This window comes from Salvelinus fontinalis, chromosome 16, assembly GCF_029448725.1.
Source record: "Salvelinus fontinalis isolate EN_2023a chromosome 16, ASM2944872v1, whole genome shotgun sequence".
Classification (NCBI taxonomy): domain Eukaryota; kingdom Metazoa; phylum Chordata; class Actinopteri; order Salmoniformes; family Salmonidae; genus Salvelinus; species Salvelinus fontinalis.
The window spans coordinates 33,031,912-33,052,224 of record NC_074680.1 but is presented as its reverse complement, the minus strand read 5'-3'; the positions used below and the strand labels follow the sequence as shown (position 1 = coordinate 33,052,224).

At 43.8% G+C, this 20,313-nt stretch overlaps 1 protein-coding gene across 1 annotated transcript in view; it reads left to right on the top strand.

Moving 5' to 3' along the window:
• Positions 1–20,313, top strand: part of LOC129813045 (uncharacterized) — a 121,831-nt gene that overhangs the window by 47,561 nt on the left and 53,957 nt on the right. Inside the window, exons 11-12 of the mRNA XM_055865192.1 lie at positions 5,117–5,271; positions 6,982–7,133. Coding sequence (XP_055721167.1) covers positions 5,117–5,271; positions 6,982–7,133 — 307 coding nt within the window. The remainder of the gene's footprint in view (positions 1–5,116; positions 5,272–6,981; positions 7,134–20,313) is intronic.

Below are 20,313 nucleotides of genomic sequence, written 5' to 3'. Positions count from 1 at the left end.
GATTTATAGCTGATGCTGTCTAGCAATAGGATACTCCTCTTTCGGGTAAAGGATTCTTTGTAAGTTGAGAGGGGTGTATCTTGGCTATAAATTAAACTAAGAATTTTTTGTAAGCACTCTCAGAGAATTCATTTATAGACACTGAATTGATATGAGAGTCAAAAAGGGCGTTGGTGAAGCTTATATATATTAAAGATGTACTGTATAATATAACTCTGACTTGTGTGTGGTTGGCTCTCTCTTTATTGAGTAATACAGGAAATTACCACGACAGTGCTCACCCAACATTATCAGGACAGAGAAACCAGACACACTTATTGCTCACATGGAGCATTCCAAACAAAAGGTACAAAAATTGACATATCTTGTAAATTATGGTTATGAAATTAACCAAAACTTGTTTCTCACAAGTGTAGCAGTTTGTCAACTCTGTAAACAACGTTTCCACTCCCGAGAATGGTAAACGACTGTAATTAATACATGCATTAAGTTCAATTCATGTAACCAAATGACCGGTATTAACAGTACATTTACTACTGGTGACATACTTTTATATATAGTGTATGTGGACACCCCTTGAACTCAGTGGATTTGGCTATTTCAACCGCACCCATATGTGACAGGTGTATAAAATTGAGCACACAGCCATGCAATCTCCATAGACAAACAGTGGCAGTAGAATGGCCTTACTGAAGATCTCAGTGAGTTTCATTGTGGCACCGTAATCGGATGCCACCTTTCCAACAAGTCAGTTCATCAAATGTTTTCCCTGCTAGAGCTACCCCGGTCAACTGTAAGTGCAGTTATTGTGAAGTGGAAACGTCTAGGAGCAACAACGGCTCAGCCGGGAAGCGGTAGGCCACACAAGCTCACAGAACAGGACCGCCAAGTGCTAAAGCACACAGCGCGTAAAAATTGTCTGTCCTCGGTTGCAACAGTCACTAACGAGTTCCAAACTGCCTCTGGATGCAACATCAGCATAAGAACTGTTCGGCAGGAGCTTCATGAAATGGGTTTCCATGGCCGAGCAGCCGCACACAAGCCTTGCGCAATGCCAAGCGTCGGCTGGAGTGGTGTAAAGCTCTCCGCCATTGGACTCTGGGGCAGTGGAAACACATTCTCTGGAGTTATGAATCACGCTTCACCATCTGGCAGTCCGAAGGACGAATCTGGGTTTGGCGGATGCCTGGAGTACACTACCTGCCCCAATTCATAGTGCAAACTGTAACATTTTGTGGAGGACAAATAATGGTCTGGGGCTGTTTTTCATGGTTCGGGCTAGGCCCCTCAGTTCCAGTGAAGGGAAATCTTAACGCTACAGTATACACTGTAAGTGAGAGCATGGAACCCTTAATTCTAGATGATTCTGTGCTTCCGACTTTGTGGCAACAGTTTGGGGAATCCCTTTCCTGTTTCAGAATGGCAATGTCCCCGTGCACAAAGCGAGGTCCATACAGAAATGGTTTGTCGAGATCGGTGTGGAAGAACATGACTGGCCTGCACAGAGCCCTGACCTCAACTCCATTGAATACCTTTAGGATGAATTGGAACACCAACTGTGTGCCAGGCCTAATCGTCCAACATCAGTGCCCGATCTCACTAACACAGCAATGTTCCATGTTCCAACATCTAGTGGAAAGCCTTCCCAGAGGAATGGAGGCTGTCAAAGCAGCAAAGGGGGGAACAACTCCATATTAATGCCCATGATTTTGGAATGAGATGTTCGACAAGCAGGTGTCTACATACTTTTGGCCATATAGTGTATGTAATGGGGAGTTGATTTAAAAAAAATACAAAAAAGGGAAATAATTCACACAATGAAACAATGAATGTGCTAAGATTGGCGGGAGACAGCTGAGCAATTCTGGAGAGACTCATCTATATCTTCGCCACACACCCTTCCCTTTCTTGTCTCAATATTTAGAATTATAGTCCTACTCAAGACATCTTCACACATATTTTAGATGCTCTCACTGACAGCCGCAACTCAATAATGGATTATGCACCCAATGCATATGGGTCCTGTAAATTTCTCAAAGGGCTGGTAAATTAAAATCTTCCAGGTCACATTGTCCGGTATCACATTTTCCTAACGAAAACCCTGGCGCGGGCACACACAGATGTCTGCTCTGGTGGGTGGATGTGTGTGTCCATTGGTGCTTATGTGTGTCTTACAGCGTGTCTGTGTGTCTCTGGGTTACAACTAGACGTCCAGAGTGTTTCCTGGTCAGATCACATGGTCAGGAAAATCTGTCGGTAGTCATATTAACAGGGTTTATTAGGAGCCAGGTAAGGGGAAGTCAGTGGGAACAGAAACAGACGTGGTGCAGTGTTTTGATGGGATTCCATGGCAGGTTGTCTAGCAAAGGTCCAGGCTGTGTGAGTTATTCCACCCCACCCTGCTCTGTTATTCCACCCTGTTATTCCACCCCACCCTGCTCTGTTATTCCACCCTGTTATTCCACCCCACCCTGCTCTGTTATTCCACCCTGTTATTCCACCGTGCCCAGCCTTAATTGAAACTGGATGAATAATGCATACTGTTGGAAATGTGTAATTTCATTTTGGCGACATTTGGAGGGCAGATCATTCTCCGTTGTGGAAGCACTGCCTCCAGGGTGCGTTTCAGTGTGTGTATGCGTGCGTATCTCAGTCTCCGTGTGTGTGTGTGTGTCTCCGTGTGCTTGTGGTATATTATAGCCTTTCAGCCCTGGTTAAAAGTCACTGAAACCGATAACAACTTAGTAATAGTGAGACGGGTAAGTGTTTTATCAAATCTATCCAAGCCCCTTTAATAGTTGTCTTAATCTGAAAACAGTCCTCTTTAATAGTGGTCTTAATGTGAAAACAGTCCCCTTTAATAGTGGTCTTAATCTGAAAACAGTCCCCTTTTATAGTGGTCTTAATCTGAAAACAGTCCTCTTTAATAGTGGTCTTAATCTGAAAACAGTCTCCTTTAATAGTGGTCTTAATCTGAAAACAGTCCCCTTTTATAGTGGTCTTAATCTGAAAACAGTCCTCTTTAATAGTGGTCTTAATCTGAAAACAGTCCCCTTTAATAGTGGTCTTAATCTGAAAACAGTCCCCTTTTATAGTGGTCTTAATCTGAAAACAGTCCCCTTTTATAGTGGTCTTAATCTGAAAACAGTCTCCTTTAATAGTGGTCTTAATCTGAAAACAGTCCCCTTTTATAGTGGTCTTAATCTGAAAACAGTCCTCTTTAATAGTGGTCTTAATCTGAAAACAGTCCTCTTTAATAGTGGTCTTAATCTGAAAACAGTCCTCTTTAATAGTGGTCTTAATCTGAAAACAGTCCCCTTTAATAGTGGTCTTAATCTGAAAACAGTCCTCTTTAATAGTGGTCTTAATCTGAAAACAGTCCTCTTTACTAGTGGAATCAATCTGAAAACAGTCCTCTTTAATAGTGGTCTTAATCTGAAAACAGTCCTCTTTAATAGTGGTCTTAATCTGAAAACAGTCCTCTTTAATAGTGGTCTTAATCTGAAAACAGTCTCCTTTAATAGTGGTCTTAATCTGAAAACAGCGGATTAACTGAAACGCTTCTGGTCGCTAATTAGAACATAGATGGTGAGAATCAGAGGATCGGTGATAGTAAGGCCACTGCATCTTGAGGCTGCAAATGTATACAAAAAAAAGACATATATAACTGCCTTTTGATTTTTTATAGAGATGTCTACGTATTAATGAGTGTGGGGGAGGGATCAAACACTTGGATGGAGAAAGAGATGAAGGCAGAAAGAGATGGAGGAAAAGAGGGTGAGCGAGAGAGAAAGGGAGCGAGAGACGGAGAGAGGGGGGTGGCGAGAGAAAGGGAGCGAGAGACGGAGAGAGTGGGATGGAGAGAGAAAGGGAGGGAGAGACAGAGAGAGGGGGATGGAGAGAGAAAGGGAGTGAGAGACGGAGGGAGGGGGATGGAGAGAGAAAGGGAGCGAGAGACAGAGAGAGGGGGATGGAGAGAGAAAGGGAGTGAGAGACGGAGGGAGGGGGATGGAGAGAGAAAGGGAGCGAGAGACAGAGAGAGGGGTATGGAGAGAGAAAGGGAGGGAGAGACGGAGAGATGGGGATGGAGAGAGAAAGGGAGCGAGAGACAGAGAGAGGGAGATGGAGAGAGAAAGGGAGTGAGAGATGGATAGATGGGGATGGAGAGAGAAAGGGAGCGAGAAGACGGAGAGAGGGGGATGGAGAGAGAAAGGGAGCGAGAGATGGAGAGAGAGGCTGGCCAGCTGCTGTTGAACAGCTGTGACCTGTCTGTATTTGGGAGGAGAAAGAGAAGCGTGATGTTCTACTTTTGTCATGATCCTCCAAACCCCCTTTGTTCACTGCACTGCAGACAGAATCGAGGCACTGAGAGGCCAGCTGACTGCACATTGTGTGTGTGTGTGTGTGTGTGTATGCATCGGCGTGCACATGTGTGTGCGTGCCTGTCTGTGTGTATTTGTGTGTCGTATGTAAGATGGTGTCTATCTTTTTTTATCATGCGTGCAACTTTACGTGCATTTCTTTGTGTATCTGTAAGTGAACATCTGTATGCATAAGACCTGCCACCCGATCCTGTGTTTTAGTTTAGTGAGAGGGAAAGTAACGCATATCCCAGTCCCAGTGTGGTTCAGCAGCAGGCCAATGAGCTTGCGCCTCACACCCCGTCATGCCGCCTACCAGCCCGGCGGGACATAAACCCAGCCAGCCTAACCTCACCCCCATCAGACCCCTCTCTGCGTGGCACACCAACCAGCACAGGGGCACAGGCACAGATTTCATATATTAAAACAAACACACACAGACTGGTTTACAGTGCCCTCTGGGTACTAAAAGAGCTTGGAATTAGTGTGGAAATGTGTATTACAAACATGAAGACTTTTGTAATCATCTCGCTTATAGTCAAACCAGTAGGGGAAAACATTCTAATACACTGGGAAATTCGTTTTTGTATCTGTTTTAGTAATAGTATTTTGTTTGATTTCCCCTGTGTGCAAAACTTTTTGTTGTCTAACCTGCCCCCTCTTTCTCTCACCCCCCTCTCGTCAACCCCCCCACCACCCCACCTCCCTCTCTCTCAACCCTTCCTCCCTCTCTCTGTCGAACTTGGGTGAGGCAGAGTACTGTGTGGATCTGTTCATGTACATGCGTCTGCTGCGTTACCCTGCCGACAGGATCAGCATCCTCACCACCTACAATAGACAGAAACACCTCATCAGAGACGTCATCAACCAGCGCTGTCCTGGGAACCCCTTCGTTGGACAGCCCAACAAGGTAAGGACATACACCACTATATAAACCGCACACACACGCAGAAACCCTGCCCTTTGCTATCCTAAAAATATAGACACATACCTCATCAATCTACACATAATCCTCCATAATGAGAAAGCGAAAACAGATTTTTTTCAAAATTTTTGCAAATGTTAAATAAATAAAAAATCTGAAATGCCTTATTTACATAAGTATTCAGACCCTTTGCTATGAGACTCGAAATTGGGCTTAAGTGCATCCTGTTTCCATTGATCATCCTTGAGTTGTTTTCTAACTTGATTGGACATGACCTGTGTATAGGTTGACAGTGCATGGTATACACTACCATAAAGGCCTGATTGGTGGAGTGCTGCAGAGATGTTTCTTTCTGGAAGGTTCTCCCATCTCCACAAAAAAATTCTGGGAGCTCTGTCAGAGTGACCACCAGGTTCTTGGTCACCTCCCTGACCAAGGCCCTTCTACCCCGATTGCTCAGTTTGGCTGGACGGACGGCTATAGGAAGAGTCTTGGTGGTTCCAAACTTCTTCCTTTTAAGATTGATGGAGACCACTGTGTTCTTGGGGACCTGCAATGCTTTAGACATGTTTTGGTACCCTTCCCCAGATATATATATATTCACACAGTGGGGAGAACAAGTATTTGATACACTGCCGATTTTGCAGGTTTTCCTACTTACAAAGCATGTAGAGGTCTGTAATTTTTTATCATAGGTACACTTCAACTGTGAGAGACGGAATCTAAAACAAAATTCCAGAAAATCACATTGTATGATTTTTAAGTAATTAATTTGCATTTTATGGGGGGGGGGGGGGGGGTTTCTGTGCCTCGTCGACTGTGGGACCTTATGCAGACAAGTGTGTGCTTTTCCAAATCATGTCCAATCAAATGAATTTACCACAGGTGGACTCCAATCAAGTTGTAGAAACATCTCAAGGATGATCAATGGACGCAGGATGCACCTGAGATCAATTTAGAGTCTCATAGCGAAGGGTCTGGATACTTCTGTAAATAAGATATTTCTGTTTTTTTATTTGTTAATATATTTTGAAACATTTCTGAAAACATGTTTTCGCTTTGTCATTATCAGGTATTGTGTGTAGATTGAGGATTTTATCAATTTTAGAATAAGGCTGTAACGTAACATAATGGGGTCAGAATACTTTCCGACTGCACTGTACAAGTACTAAAATATGCTATTCACAGTTTGCTGCACACACAAAACAAATACTAGACAGCAAGGCTTGATCCAGGAGAGGATTCTCTGTTGTTACCAAGTGAAGCTTGATTTTGGAAGAAGCTAACCACTTAGCTAGATAGCTTAGCTATCCAAATGTACAACTCCAGAGCATTTAGCACATTTAGACAGTTAAATAATAGTTCTAAGCTATCTAGCTCACAAACATTTATCTGTGAATTCCATACTGTAACTAAATCACCTGGCTCGTGCTGCACAACAGTGAGTGACTTACAAGGTTCCGGTCTTGTGTGCTTGTAAACAAACACCATTTGCCTGGGGACAACCGGTAAACTTCCTAATGAAAAAGTATTTGTCCAGTGAAATGAAGAACGCAGTCCTCTATCTCCTAACATATTTCACAAGTTGATTGCAGGTACTTACTTAAAAAGTAGGCACAAAAATTCAAATGTATTAAAAAACTGAAAATAAATAGTTTTGACGGTATTGAAAAAACATCCTGTGGTTATTTCCAGATACCCTGACATGTGGTATATCGTCCAAGCCTACTTCTCTGCCTCTTCAAAAAGTTTGAAGTTCCACTCGCACCTCCAGATTTTCACAACCTTGATCTCCTGTCGATGTCAGGTGGCTTCTCAGCTCCCAATAACAAAACACCTATTTACTGGTATGTTTACTCTTCAGCTGTACTTGACTTTAACACCCTCCACATGCACTTCACACTCTGTTAGTTTTTATCACCAAGTCCCTCTGCAACCTGTAGTCCTTAACTATCCTGGGTGAGAATCACAGCACGCTCTCGCCCTCTCTCACTCTCTCTTTCTCTTGCTCTCTCGCCCTCTCTCACTCTCTCGCCCTCTCTCACTCTCTCTTTCTCTTGCTCTCTCGCTCTCCTCTCTATCTCAAATTCTAAGGCGCTTTATTGGCGTGGGAAACTTATGTTTACATTCTCAAAGCAAGTGAAAAACAAACGTAAAATATGCAATCCGAAATGTAAAAAATAAATATAAAAAATATATAGACATCTCAAATGTTATATTATTATCTATTTACACTGGTGTAACGTTGTGCAACTAGGTATTGTGTGAATGGCAAGGGAAGATAAATAAACAGATCTCTGGCTCGCTCTCTCTGGCTCTGTCTCGCTCTCTCTGGCTCTCTCTGGCTCTGTCTCGCTCTCTCTGGCTCTGTCTCGCTCTCTCTGGCTCTGTCTCGCTCTCTCTGGCTCTGTCTCGCTCTCTCTGGCTCTGTCTCGCTCTCTCTGGCTCTGTCTCGCTCTCTCTGGCTCTGTCTCGCCCTCTCTGGCTCTGTCTCGCCCTCTCTGGCTCTGTCTCGCCCTCTCTGGCTCTGTCTCGCCCTCTCTGGCTCTGTCTCGCTCTCTCTGGCTCTGTCTCGCTCTCTCTGGCTCTGTCTCGCTCTCTCTGGCTCTGTCTCGCTCTCTCTGGCTCTGTCTCGCTCTCTCTGGCTCTGTCTCGCTCTCTCTGGCTCTGTCTCGCTCTCTCTGGCTCTCTCTCGCTCTCTCTGGCTCTCTCTGTCTCTCTCTCTGGCTCTGTCTCGCTCTCTCTTTCTCGCTCTCTCTGGCTCTCTCTCGCTCTCTCTCTCGCTTTCGCTCTCTCTCTCGCTCTGTCTCTCTCGCTCTGTCTCTCTCGCTCTGTCTCTCTCGCTCTGTCTCGCTCTCTCTCGCCCTCTCTGGCTCTTTCTCGCTCTCTCTGTGGCTTCTAAACAGTTAAATCTTTACTCTAAGCTGTACAATGGCCACCAGCCAATCAGTTCAGTGTCTGTACCTCTTGGTTTGGGCTGGGTGATATGGCCTAAAAATGATATCTCAATCTTTTTTCAAAGTTATGGGCGATTCACGATATACAGTACCAGTCAAAAGTTTGGACACACCTACTCATTCAACGTTTTTTCTTTATTTTTACTATTTTCTACAGTGTAGAATAATAGTGAAGACATCAAAACTATGACATAACACATATGGAATCATGTAGTAACCAAAAATGTGTTAAAAACATCTAAATATATTTTATATTTGAGATTCTTCAAAGTAGCCACCCTTTGCCTTGATGACAGCTTTGCACACTCTTGGCATTCACTCATCCAGCTTCATGAGGTAGTCACCTGGAATGCTTTCCCAACAGTCCTGAAGGAGTTTCCACATATGCTGAGCACTTGTTGGCTGTGCTCAGCATATATGTTACGTCTGTCGTTAAATGAAGACCAATGTGCAGCGTAGTAGGCGTACATTTTCTTTTAATTGTAAATGTTCCACCAAAAACAACAAACAACTCAGCGAACGTAAAGCTAGGAGTGCAACACATGCAACACACAAAGACAAGATCCCACAACTGAAGGTGGGAAAAAGGGCTGCCTAAGTATGATCCCCAATCAGAGATAAGGATAGACAGCTGTCTCTGATTGGGAACCATACTCGGCCAACAAAGAAATATAAACATAGATTTCCCACGCTAGTCACACCCTGACCTACCAAATAGAGAATTAAAAGGATCTCTAAGGTCAGGGCGTGATAATATAAGCCTTCCACAGTGTCGGGTTCACTTAGGGGTCATGATAAGGGTTGTACCAAAATGTTTGATGTATTAGAATAAATTGATTATGCTTATGTAGTATTAATAGAAGGGGAGGGGTTATAAGAGCCCTCCCTCCTTTCATTTATAGGGTCCTAGACTACAGATTAACAATATATATATTCATTATAGAGGTTCAGAATTGGTCCACAGTTGTTTTCTCTCTCTCTCTGCCTATTATAAATAGACCCCTCTTAGAAATGTGTGACTGAGACAGAACTGTGCAGGGGAGTGAAGGAGGTAAGAGACTAGTCAGACATTCCACAATAAATCAACTTGGGGGAGTGGACATTTACTGCTGAGGTGTTAGAAAACACTGGAACTATTGTATCTCTTGCAAGTTAGTATAGCTGTGTATGCATGGGCTTGGTCTGAGGAGTAGGATGTAATAACGTATGCAGTGACATCACAGGGGGTTGACTCCAAGCATGATAAAAGCAACGTGGACTTTTCCTTTGATGCAGAACTTACTCGGAAACATGTGTTCTATGTTTCTGATTGTCAACTTCTGTCTGCAATTGCATTAGTAAAAGTTCTTGAACAATTTAATTAAATATACTGTCATAATGCTAATTTCACCAATGAGCCAATGATGATTGACAAGGACGAAAAGAACGAACCCTAACAACAGCATATAAGCTTTCTACAACAATAAGACCCACAAATAATGTCATTATTTTATCAAAATGGTTTACTCTTTTTGCAATATTCACTGATCTGGCTTTCAAGTCTATGAAAAGGCCTTCTTTCTCTCAAATTTAACCATAACCATGCATAATGCACATACAATAATAATGACTAACCTCTTGTAGCAGGCATTATAGAACATTAACACAGGTCTCATAAACAATCTCTCAAGCACAAGCCCAAGTACTAGTGAGTAGCCATCTTATCTTTATATTTCAAGTTTAGACAAACTGAGACAAACTGAGCATACATTTTCCAAAATCAGTGTTCATTGATACTCCTGTGTTAGTAATGTCTGCTCTGCGCGCAACTTGAGCAGTTGAGACACAAAAAGGGTATCGTTAGAAAGCTTAACCTCTCCTCTATTACAGTAAAGTGATATTTTGGTGTCCATATGACTGATTCTGTTGGACCAAACCTCAAATGCAAATAGCAACTAGCGAGTTGAAACCACTTGTTACAGACAGGAAGAAGTGATCTCTCATCTTTGTTGTGAGGGGCAGGGGAGGTTCACAGTCACAGCAGAAGGAGCGAAGGAGACTAAATAAAAAAGACAAGATGTGAACAAGCGGAGATAAAGGCTCATAAAAAATGTATAACTTTGATTCTTGCGATACAGGCCTTTGGAATATCAAATGAATTTCATAGATGGCCTAGCCCTACTCTTGGTCATAAAAGGTATCCACGCCTCTCCTCCATTCACACAAACTCCTCCTGTCACAGAGCCCATGGGATTAAGAGTTTCATCCTGTCACAGAGCCATAGGATTAAGAGTTTCATCCTGTCACAGAGCCATAGGATTAAGAGTTTCATCCTGTCACAGAGCCATAGGATTAAGAGTTTCATCCTGTCACAGAGCCATAGGATTAAGAGTTTCATCCTGTCACAGAGCCATAGGATTAAGAGTTTCATCCTGTCACAGAGCCATAGGATTAAGAGTTTCATCCTGTCACAGAGCCATAGGATTAAGAGTTTCATCCTGTCACAGAGCCATATGATTAAGAGGTTCATCCTGTCACCGGGCCCATGGGATTAAGAGGTTCATCCTGTCACAGAGCCATATGATTAAGAGGTTCATCCTGTCACCGGGCCCGTGGGATTAAGAGTTTTATCCTGTCACCGGGCCCATGGGATTAAGAGGTTCATCCTGTCACCGGGCCCATGGGATTAAGAGTTTTATCCTGTCACCGGGTCCATGGGATTAAGAGTTTTATCCTGTCACCGGGCCCATGGGATTAAGAGGTTCATCCTGTCACCGGGCCCATGGGATTAAGAGTTTTATCCTGTCACCGGGCCCATGGGATTAAGAGGTTCATCCTGTCACAGAGCCATATGATTAAGAGGTTCATCCTGTCACCGGGCCCGTGGGATTAAGAGTTTTATCCTGTCACCGGGCCCATGGGATTAAGAGGTTCATCCTGTCACCGGGCCCATGGGATTAAGAGTTTTATCCTGTCACCGGGTCCATGGGATTAAGAGTTTTATCCTGTCACCGGGCCCATGGGATTAAGAGGTTCATCCTGTCACCGGGCCCATGGGATTAAGAGTTTTATCCTGTCACCGGGCCCATGGGATTAAGAGGTTCATCCTGTCACCGGGTCCATGGGATTAAGAGGTTCATCCTGTCACCGGGCCCATGGGATTAAGAGGTTCATCCTGTCACAGAGCCATATGATTAAGAGGTTCATCCTGTCACCGGGTCCATGGGATTAAGAGGTTCACCCTGTCACCGGGCCCATGGGATTAAGAGGTTCATCCTGTCACCGGGCCCATGGGATTAAGAGGTTCATCCTGTCACCGGGTCCATGGGATTAAGAGGTTCATCCTGTCACCGGGTCCATGGGATTAAGAGGTTCATCCTGTCACCGGGCCCATGGGATTGTTAAGAGTCTTGACTCAGGTAATAAGACACAAAGCTTCTGGTTTCCCCCTGGCCGCTTCCAACTGGGCTGGCTGTTGAACTGAATTTTGTGTGGTAGGGTAAAGGTTTAGGTAGCTGCTGCATTCCTCTTTCATTCCACTGGTAATTCATTTAGGCTCCTAGAGTTATAGAGCATTTGGTTGCAGTGTTTAGTACTGGAGGGACTAAGGGTCATGTGTTAGTCTGGTGTTGGGGTTTGTTTCCTTGTTCCTTGTCAGTCATTGGCTCATTGGGGAAATTAGCATTATGACAATATCTTTAATTAAATCATTCAAAAACCTTTATTAAGGCAGTTGCATACAGAAGTTGACAACAGGAACATAATGCATGCTTCCGAGTCAGTTCTGCATCAAAGAAAAAGTCCCAAGTTATTTTATTAAACCTGAAGTCCAGCCCTAGTGATGTCACTGCCTACATCATTATCTTTTACTCATGAGACCAAAACCATGCCTATTCTACACTAAAACTCTTGTTTATATAGCTATCTAAAAGCTTAGCAGTAAATATCCAAGTTGATTTATAGTGGAATGTCTGACTAATGTCTTATCTCTTACACTCCCCTGCAGAGTTCTGTCTCCACAGTCACACATTTCTCAGAGGGGTCTCTTTAATAAGAGCAAAGAGACCAGAAAACAACTGTGGAACAATACTAAACCTCTATAATGAATATATATTGTTAATCTGTAGTCTAGGACCCTATAAATGTAAGGAGGGCGGGATCTTATAACCCCTCCCCTTCTATTAATACAACATAAGCATAATCAATTATTATAATACATCAAACATTTGGTACAGCCCCTGTCACGACCCCTAGGTGAACCCCCTTCACTGGCCCACGGTGTCCAGAGAATTCTCTCTTCTCTCTGCATCTCTATCGGTGTATGCTATCTCTGTGGCTCTCTGGTGCTATCTCTCAGTCTTTAGCACTATTACTGGGAGCTCATCCCTTCCTTCCAGCTTTTCCTTATTTTTTCATTCTCTCTCTCTCTCTCTCTCTCTCTCATTAGGCGTGCCTCTCAGATGGAGAGCTGACCTCTCTGGGGTGACAAACTGCAGGGAGGGAGAGAGAGAATAATAGAGGAAGGAGAAATTAAATAATGACTGTCTCTGGGGAAACTGCTGAGCCGCTGGAAAGGTCAAGCCAGCCGATCTGCGTTTTGGCCAGAGTGTTGACATGTCACAATGGCTAAAACACACCAAATGTCACCAGCAGCCCGCCAGTTCAGTCCATTGTCTAATTAGACACACAGTACTTAAGCTACTTAGGGTGGCAGGTAGCCTAGCGGTGAAGAGCGTTACTAACCGAAAGGGAGCTGATTCTAATCCCCGAGCCGGCAAGGTGGAAAAGTCTGCCTTCTGCTCTTGAGCAAGGCAGTTAACCCCCAACAACAACTGCGGAAGACACATTTCGGTCGAATGCATTCAGTTGTGCAACTGACTAGGTATCCCCTTTCCCTACTTCATACCAACTAGACTAAATAAACCCACTACACCAGGGCAAGTCAGTCACATCCACACCTCCGGGTCCTGCATTCCTTTTTCTGCTCTTCCTTTCTCCCTGATAGATAATTGAAATGCACTCAGTGGCCAGTTTATTAGGTACACCCATCTAGTATCGGGGCATGGATTCTACAAGGTGTGGCATTCAAACTTTGCTCAATTGGTATCAAGGGACCTAACGTGGGCCAGGAAAACATTCCCCACACCATTACACCACCGCCACCAGCCTGTACAGTTGACACCAGGCAGGATGGGGCCATGGACTAATGCTGCTTAGTGCCCAGGCCAAATCCTGTCTCTGCCATCAGCATGACGCAACAGGAACTGGGATTTGTAGGACCAGGCAATGTTTTTCCTCTCCTCAATTGTCCAGTGTTGGTGATCCCACTAGAGCCACTTCTTCTTGTTTTTAGCTGATAAGAGTAGAACCCAGTGAGGTCGTCTCTGCAATAGCCCATCTGTGACCAGGACCAAAGAGTTGTGCGTTCTGAGATGCCGTTCTGCACGCCACTGTAGTACTGCTCCATTATTTTCCTGTTTGTGGCCCGTCTGTTAGCTTGCACCATTCTTGCCATTTTCCTTCAACCTCTTATCAACAAGCTGTTTTCACCCAAACGACTGCCGCTGACTGGATGTTTTTGTTTGTAGACCTTTCTCTGTAAACCCTAGACACTGTTGTGCGTGAACCCCAGGAGGCTGCCGTTTCTGAGATACTGGAGCCGGTGCACCTGGCACCGACGATCATACCATGCTCAGTCACTTAGGTCACTTGTTTTTCCCATTCTAAAGTTCAATCAAACAGTAACTGAATGCCTCGATACCTGTCTGCCTGCTTTATATAGCAGGCCACGTGACTCACTGTCTTTAGGAGCAAATAAACTGACTACTGAGTGTATAACTGTCACTGATTGGCCAGGTATATTTCTTAATTCCTTTACTTTTTGGGGATTTGCGTGTATTGTTGGGTATTACTGCACTGTTGGAGCTAGGAACATAAGCATTTCCCTACACGCGCCATACATTTGCAAAATATGTGTACGCGACCAATAAAGTTTGCTTCGTTGTGTCCAAAGTACCAACCAGGTCTGAAGCCGTCCCTTGTTAGAGGGGACGGAAGGATGAAAACCAGCAGTGCCGTGTTAAACATCTCCAGTCCCTGGATTTGAATTGCTTTACATTCCACTGTGGGTCACAGTACAATGAATCTTAGGAACGGTTCACAGACCTATGCACAGGGATCAAGTTTAACCAATCTCCCATTTTTGGCGTACTATGCATTTTTAAGAAGGTGTTTTTGTAGTTACTTTGGAAATTATAAAAAGTGCTGTTGGTGGTCTATCTTTAGAATGTAGACCAATCAATATTTTTATAAACACAGAAGCCATTTACTGCATTTAACCTACTACTTTAACTGAGTTAAGGGGTCATTTGATTGATGCACACAATCACATTCATGCAAACTGGATTTAGAGCGATGACACGCATGCGTGCACACACATACACAAGCAGGTCAGGGCTAAATTAGATTAACATTGATAGAATCCGTAGCCAAAGCAATAAGGTTAATCAGTCTTCACCAAGTTGCTATTCACTGCAACACAGTGGTGTCAAGGAGGAATGAAGCGAGAGAGAGAATTATGAAGGGAGGGGGGTACAGGGACAAATGGGATGGAAATCAATCTCTCTTTCTTTCCCATTTCCTGAGAACAGTGGTAGGACACAGTCAATACAACAGGAAATCTAAAGGAACCCTGCGACACACCGGGACACTTTTATAGATTGACTCAATGGCTTACTCATAGTCTGGAAGATAGTGTCCCCCACAAAATATGTGCATTCCCTACCACTGCCACCCTCCAGTGTGTCGCCGACCTCTCACTACCCCAGCATAGCCCTGGGAACCCACTCAACACAGTGAAAGATCAGACAGTAAGGTGTTAGGTTCTAATTCTCAGAGTAAGAAACTCAACAGACATTTATGAAAGCTTAACCAAGTTTATTCTGCCCAGAGGGTCGATACAGTTGCATTCAGACATATATATATATATACTCCAATTTAGCCACTCATCCTTACATTTTTATGGTTCGACAGGAAGACGACGTGATAGGATAATTAACCATCGTTTCTCCCTTAACGGAATCTAACCTGACCTCAACCCCCTTGAGGCCTAATCCAAAGATCTCCACCCGTCTCCCCGAACACATTCCACAGCCATCTGTCTCCTACAGATAACCATTAGCTTATGATGTAAAAACCAGTCTCTTTCACTCCTTATATACTATACTTCTGAGTATAATAATGTTCCAAGTTTAACCCAGAATCTAACAAAGGCATGCTGTCTTCAGTAGCTACCTACAGACTCATAAATAAGAGGGAGAGAGCAGAGATACAGCAATGCATATTTCAATCAGGTGACCATCGCTGAGATCCAGTATGACAGTGATATAACAGGGGAAAAGAAGAGAATGTGTGTGAGTGTGCGATCGGGCGTGTGCGTACACACTACAGCAGATCCCACTGCCCATAGATGTGTGCCTGCCATGAAGTCCTGACCGCTGCAACTCCCTCCCTGGAAGATTTCACATAAATAACTTAACACAATGTAAAATGCTATGCCCCAGGGCTCTATAGAGCCCTCTCTCTATTTCCCTCCCTCTCTCTCATTCTCAAAAAATAAAAGGCTTCTGCCGTGTTTTGCTCTGGAAAATAAGGTGAAACATTTTGGCTGAAATTGCACAGCATATTTGCCCCTTCAGTTTCCAGTAGGCTATGCCATTGGGTGGGTGCATTTGAGGTGTGTGTGCCTGCGTATGTCCATGGCAGGGATGGGTGTTGGCTGTTGTGGGGTAGTAGTAGGCCACAACAGGAGTGGGAGGTCCTGAGAGCGACTGGCAATAGTGTCTGAACAGACAGCTCTGGACATCTCACGTTGTTGTAAAAGCAACATATTGTTGCTTCTGGTGTTGCACCTGTTCTATATAGCAGCAGGGTGACCTAAATAAATATTGGTCCGCTTCCTGGTTTTTCCAACCCTCTCTACCTCCCTCCCCTGCCTTCCCTTTGCCCATAAGGCGACTTGGAGGGGGTTTGGCTTGTGGGACTCAACTCAATGAATAGTGCATTAGACCAAGTGGACTAGGCCTATCTAGATTTATTTAAAAGCTGTCTCTATGGCGCTTCTCTTCCCTCTGGCCTATTCATCCACTCAGGAGAATGGAAGAAGCCAGTCTCTTAGTACTGGGATACACATCTGGCATGCTCCATCTCCTAGACCAGCTGTTCCCAAACTTGGGGTTGCAACCCCACGTGGGGTCGCCTGATATGAAAATGGGGTCACGGGAGACTTAAAAAAATATATATATACAAAAATATATATATTATAATAATGTATTTTGTATCTCAATCATTGTAATGTGGTTAACCTTAAAAATCTAAATGAAAATGATGAATGTGTATCCCCATATGGAGTCATGATATGATGCACCAAGAGGAACTGGCGGCAAAAGAGCTAAGCACAGAACTTGGAGATAGGGCTCCCGAGTGGTGCAGCGGTCTAAGACAATGCATCTCAGTGCTAGAGGCGTCACTACAGACCCTGGTTCGATTCCAGGCTGTATCACCGTGATTGGGAGTCCCATAGGGCGGCGCATAATTGGCCCATTGTCGTCCGGGTTTGGCCGGGGTAGGCCGTCATTGTAAATAAGACGTTGCTGACTTGCTGACTGGCCTAGTTAAATAGAGGTTAAATCTATAAAAATAAAAAAAATATATATATATATATATATATATATATATATATATATATATATATATATACTGTGGCAGGTAACTTCGATTGTTACACTGCATGCATGCCTGTTTGCAAAACAGTATGGAGATATGGGATCAGACCTTGACAATGTTCTATTTCACCCCGAGGCCGGTTGGTTATGGAGAGGGAGTGTTGGATAGATTGTTTGCATTGAGAGAGGAACTGTTGTCATTCACAATGGATGTAATAAAAGAAACTGCCTTCTTGCCAATGTAACAGACATATTTGGGAAATTGAACGAACTGGACGCAAGCATGTAGGGGAAGTACAAAATCATTCTACAGATCGAATCTTTGGATTCAGATGGAGAAAGTATTTTAAGAGTGAAACATGCCCCCTTCCCTCAGCTGTGCATGTTTCTAACAGAAACAGCACCAGTAAGTGTCCCACGCGAGTGACGACTGCTCATCTCCAACGCTTGGAATAGCACTTTGGGACCTACTTCCCAATCCGTTTGACTGTGATCCTGGCTCAGTTGACATGCCGGAAAGTGAAACTGAACAGCTGATCTAGCTGATGTGAACAAATGCTGCAGCCAACGCATTCACGGGTCACTACAGAGGAGTTTTGGTTCATGACTCATAGGGAACACCCTGCCATCTCCCTCTGAGATTTAATGCTGCGTTCAAAACAACTGGGAACTGGGCACTCTTCAAATCTCAGACTTCCGACTTTAGTGCGTTCAAGACAACTGGCAACTGGGGAAAAAAACAAGCTCTGACTGGAAGAATGTTTTTGATAGGTCATCGAACTCGAAATTCCATCTCGGGAACTCAGTCCTCTTTCTAGAGCTCCGACTTTCCGACCTGAAGATCACTGACGTCATGAATTGACCACATATTTTTCCAAGTTCCCAGTCTTGGAAGCACCATAAAACTCATGGTACCCTTTGCCAGCTCATATGTGTGAAGCTCGATTCAGTGCTTTTGTCTGCATTAAAACCAAATATCAATCCAGGTTGGATAAGATGCATTATTGGTGCGTTCAAGACAACTGGAAACTCAAAAATACAAGGTCAATTCATGACGTCAGTGATCTTCAGGTCGGAATGTCGGAGCTCTAGAAAGAGGCCCGAGTTCCCGAGTTGGAATTCCGAGTTGTATGACCGTTCAAAACGATTTTCTCCTAATCAGAGCTCGTTTTTTTGCAGAGTTCTCAGTTGTCTGTATTCAGATGTCGGAGATTTCCGAGTTCCCAGTTGTTTTGAACGCGGCATATGTCAGACTAATTTGCAATTGACTGTCATAGCCCCACATTAAAAGTATGTAATGGTGAGTTAAGAAAATCAGAAATACTGTTAGAATGTTTTTAAATTGACTGCCATAGCCCCAACTAAAAAAGTTTACATTGGCAGAAGAAATAAAAATCACATGGTTTCGGGCTGCAAATTTTTTCAAATATCAAAATGTGGTCGTGGACTAAAAGAGTTTGGGAACCCCTGTCCTAGACCTTTCCAGTTAACACCCATGTACGGGTACAATGTTTATGAATAGGTCACTGGTTAAGTCCTAAACTTTCTGCAATGCACAAAGCATAGGATGAGGATGGATATTGGGTATTTCAACTGAAGTCATCACTTTAGTAGACAGCTCAACCTATTTTATACTGTATGCAACACTATTGCATAAGGTCAACAATAAAGCCTCCCAAAATCAGCTCTTTTCTTCACTGCAAGGAAAATGAATTCTTTGAAATGTACTTCTTATAAGGGCAGGATTACCAGGAAATAAATCACCTTGCCTGACACGCGATTCCTCTGCTTCTGAAAGCCCAATCCATTTCTCTCCCCTCTCCTCCATCTCCCTAAAAAAGCCCTAAATATAGTCTGTGTGTGTGTGTAGCCTGTGATGTGTTGTGGCCCTGAGTCAGTGAGGACCTGGTAAGTAGCCTGGGTACTCTAAGTAAATACCCTGGGCTGGGCCCCTCTAAGTCGTATTACACCCCCCTGCTTCTCCATATGGCCCACCAGGATAACGGCAGGAACAACACCACCCCCCCCCCCTCCCTAAAAAGATCCACTGCCTTCTGAATTTAGAGGAAGCTCAAGAATCTCAGTCTCACTCGTGAACGTTGTAACTAAATCTCTGTGTGTGTGTGTTAAATAATGTGTGCATTTGTCTCCAGGTTTAGAGATTTTAGAGAGCCTCTTAGTGTGAATAAATGTATACTGAAAAGGTTGCTGAAAAGTTTGTCTTTACAGATTTATCCACCTAAGTCACGCACAGGGTGGATAAAGTCAGCTTTTGAGGACTAGGTGGAAAATAATACCTACATATTTTCTGTTAAGTTCAGCTGCAGCATTGTGTAAAGATTATTGGGGTGAGAGTATCGAAAAAAGCATCTTCACCATCAGAGTGTTTGTAAAACAAGATTTAGAGAGGCCTCTTGGAAATCACTCGTCTGGGTTAAGTTTGCGGTCTTTCCCTCTCTCAATCTCTTACCCTTTCTTTTTTTAGATCTTTGTCTCTTTCTCTCTATCTTTCTCTCCTGCTCTTTCACTCTCCTTTTCTTTCCTACTTTTTTGCTTATCTTTTTCTCTATTATTCATTCTGTTTCTCTCTCTTCTTCTCCATCTCCCTTTCTCTCTTTGCCTCCCTTACTCCCCTTTCTCTCTTTCCCTCCCTTACTCCTTTCTCTCTTTCCCTCCCTCACGCCCCTTTCTGAATTGATGCCTAGTGAAAATACCTTGAATTTCCAGGCTGAAACGCAATACTCACGAGCCCCTCTTCCTTAATACGCTGCTAAATGAACACCAGACAATCCTAATCCCTCTTCCTTAATACGCTGCTAAATGAACACCAGACAACCCTAATCCCTCTTCCTTAATACGCTGCTAAATGAACACCAGACAACCCTAATCCCTCTTCCTTAATACGCTGCTAAATGAACACCAGACAACCCTAATCCCTCTTCCTTAATACGCTGCTAAATGAACACCAGACAACCCTAATCCCTCTTCCTTAATACGCTGCTAAATGAACACCAGACAACCCTAATCCCTCTTCCTTAATACGCTGCTAAATGAACACCAGACAACCCTAATCCCTCTTCCTTAATACGCTGCTAAATGAACACCAGACAACCCTAATCCCTCTTCCTTAATACGCTGCTAAATGAACACCAGACAACCCTAATCCCTCTTCCTTAATACGCTGCTAAATGAACACCAGACAACCCTAATCCCTCTTCCTTAATACGCTGCTAAATGAACACCAGACAACCCTAATCCCTGTTCCTTAATACGCTGCTAAATCAACACCAGGCAACCCTAATCCCTCTTCCTTAATACGCTGCTAAATGAACACCAGACAACCCTAATCCCTCTTCCTTAATACGCTG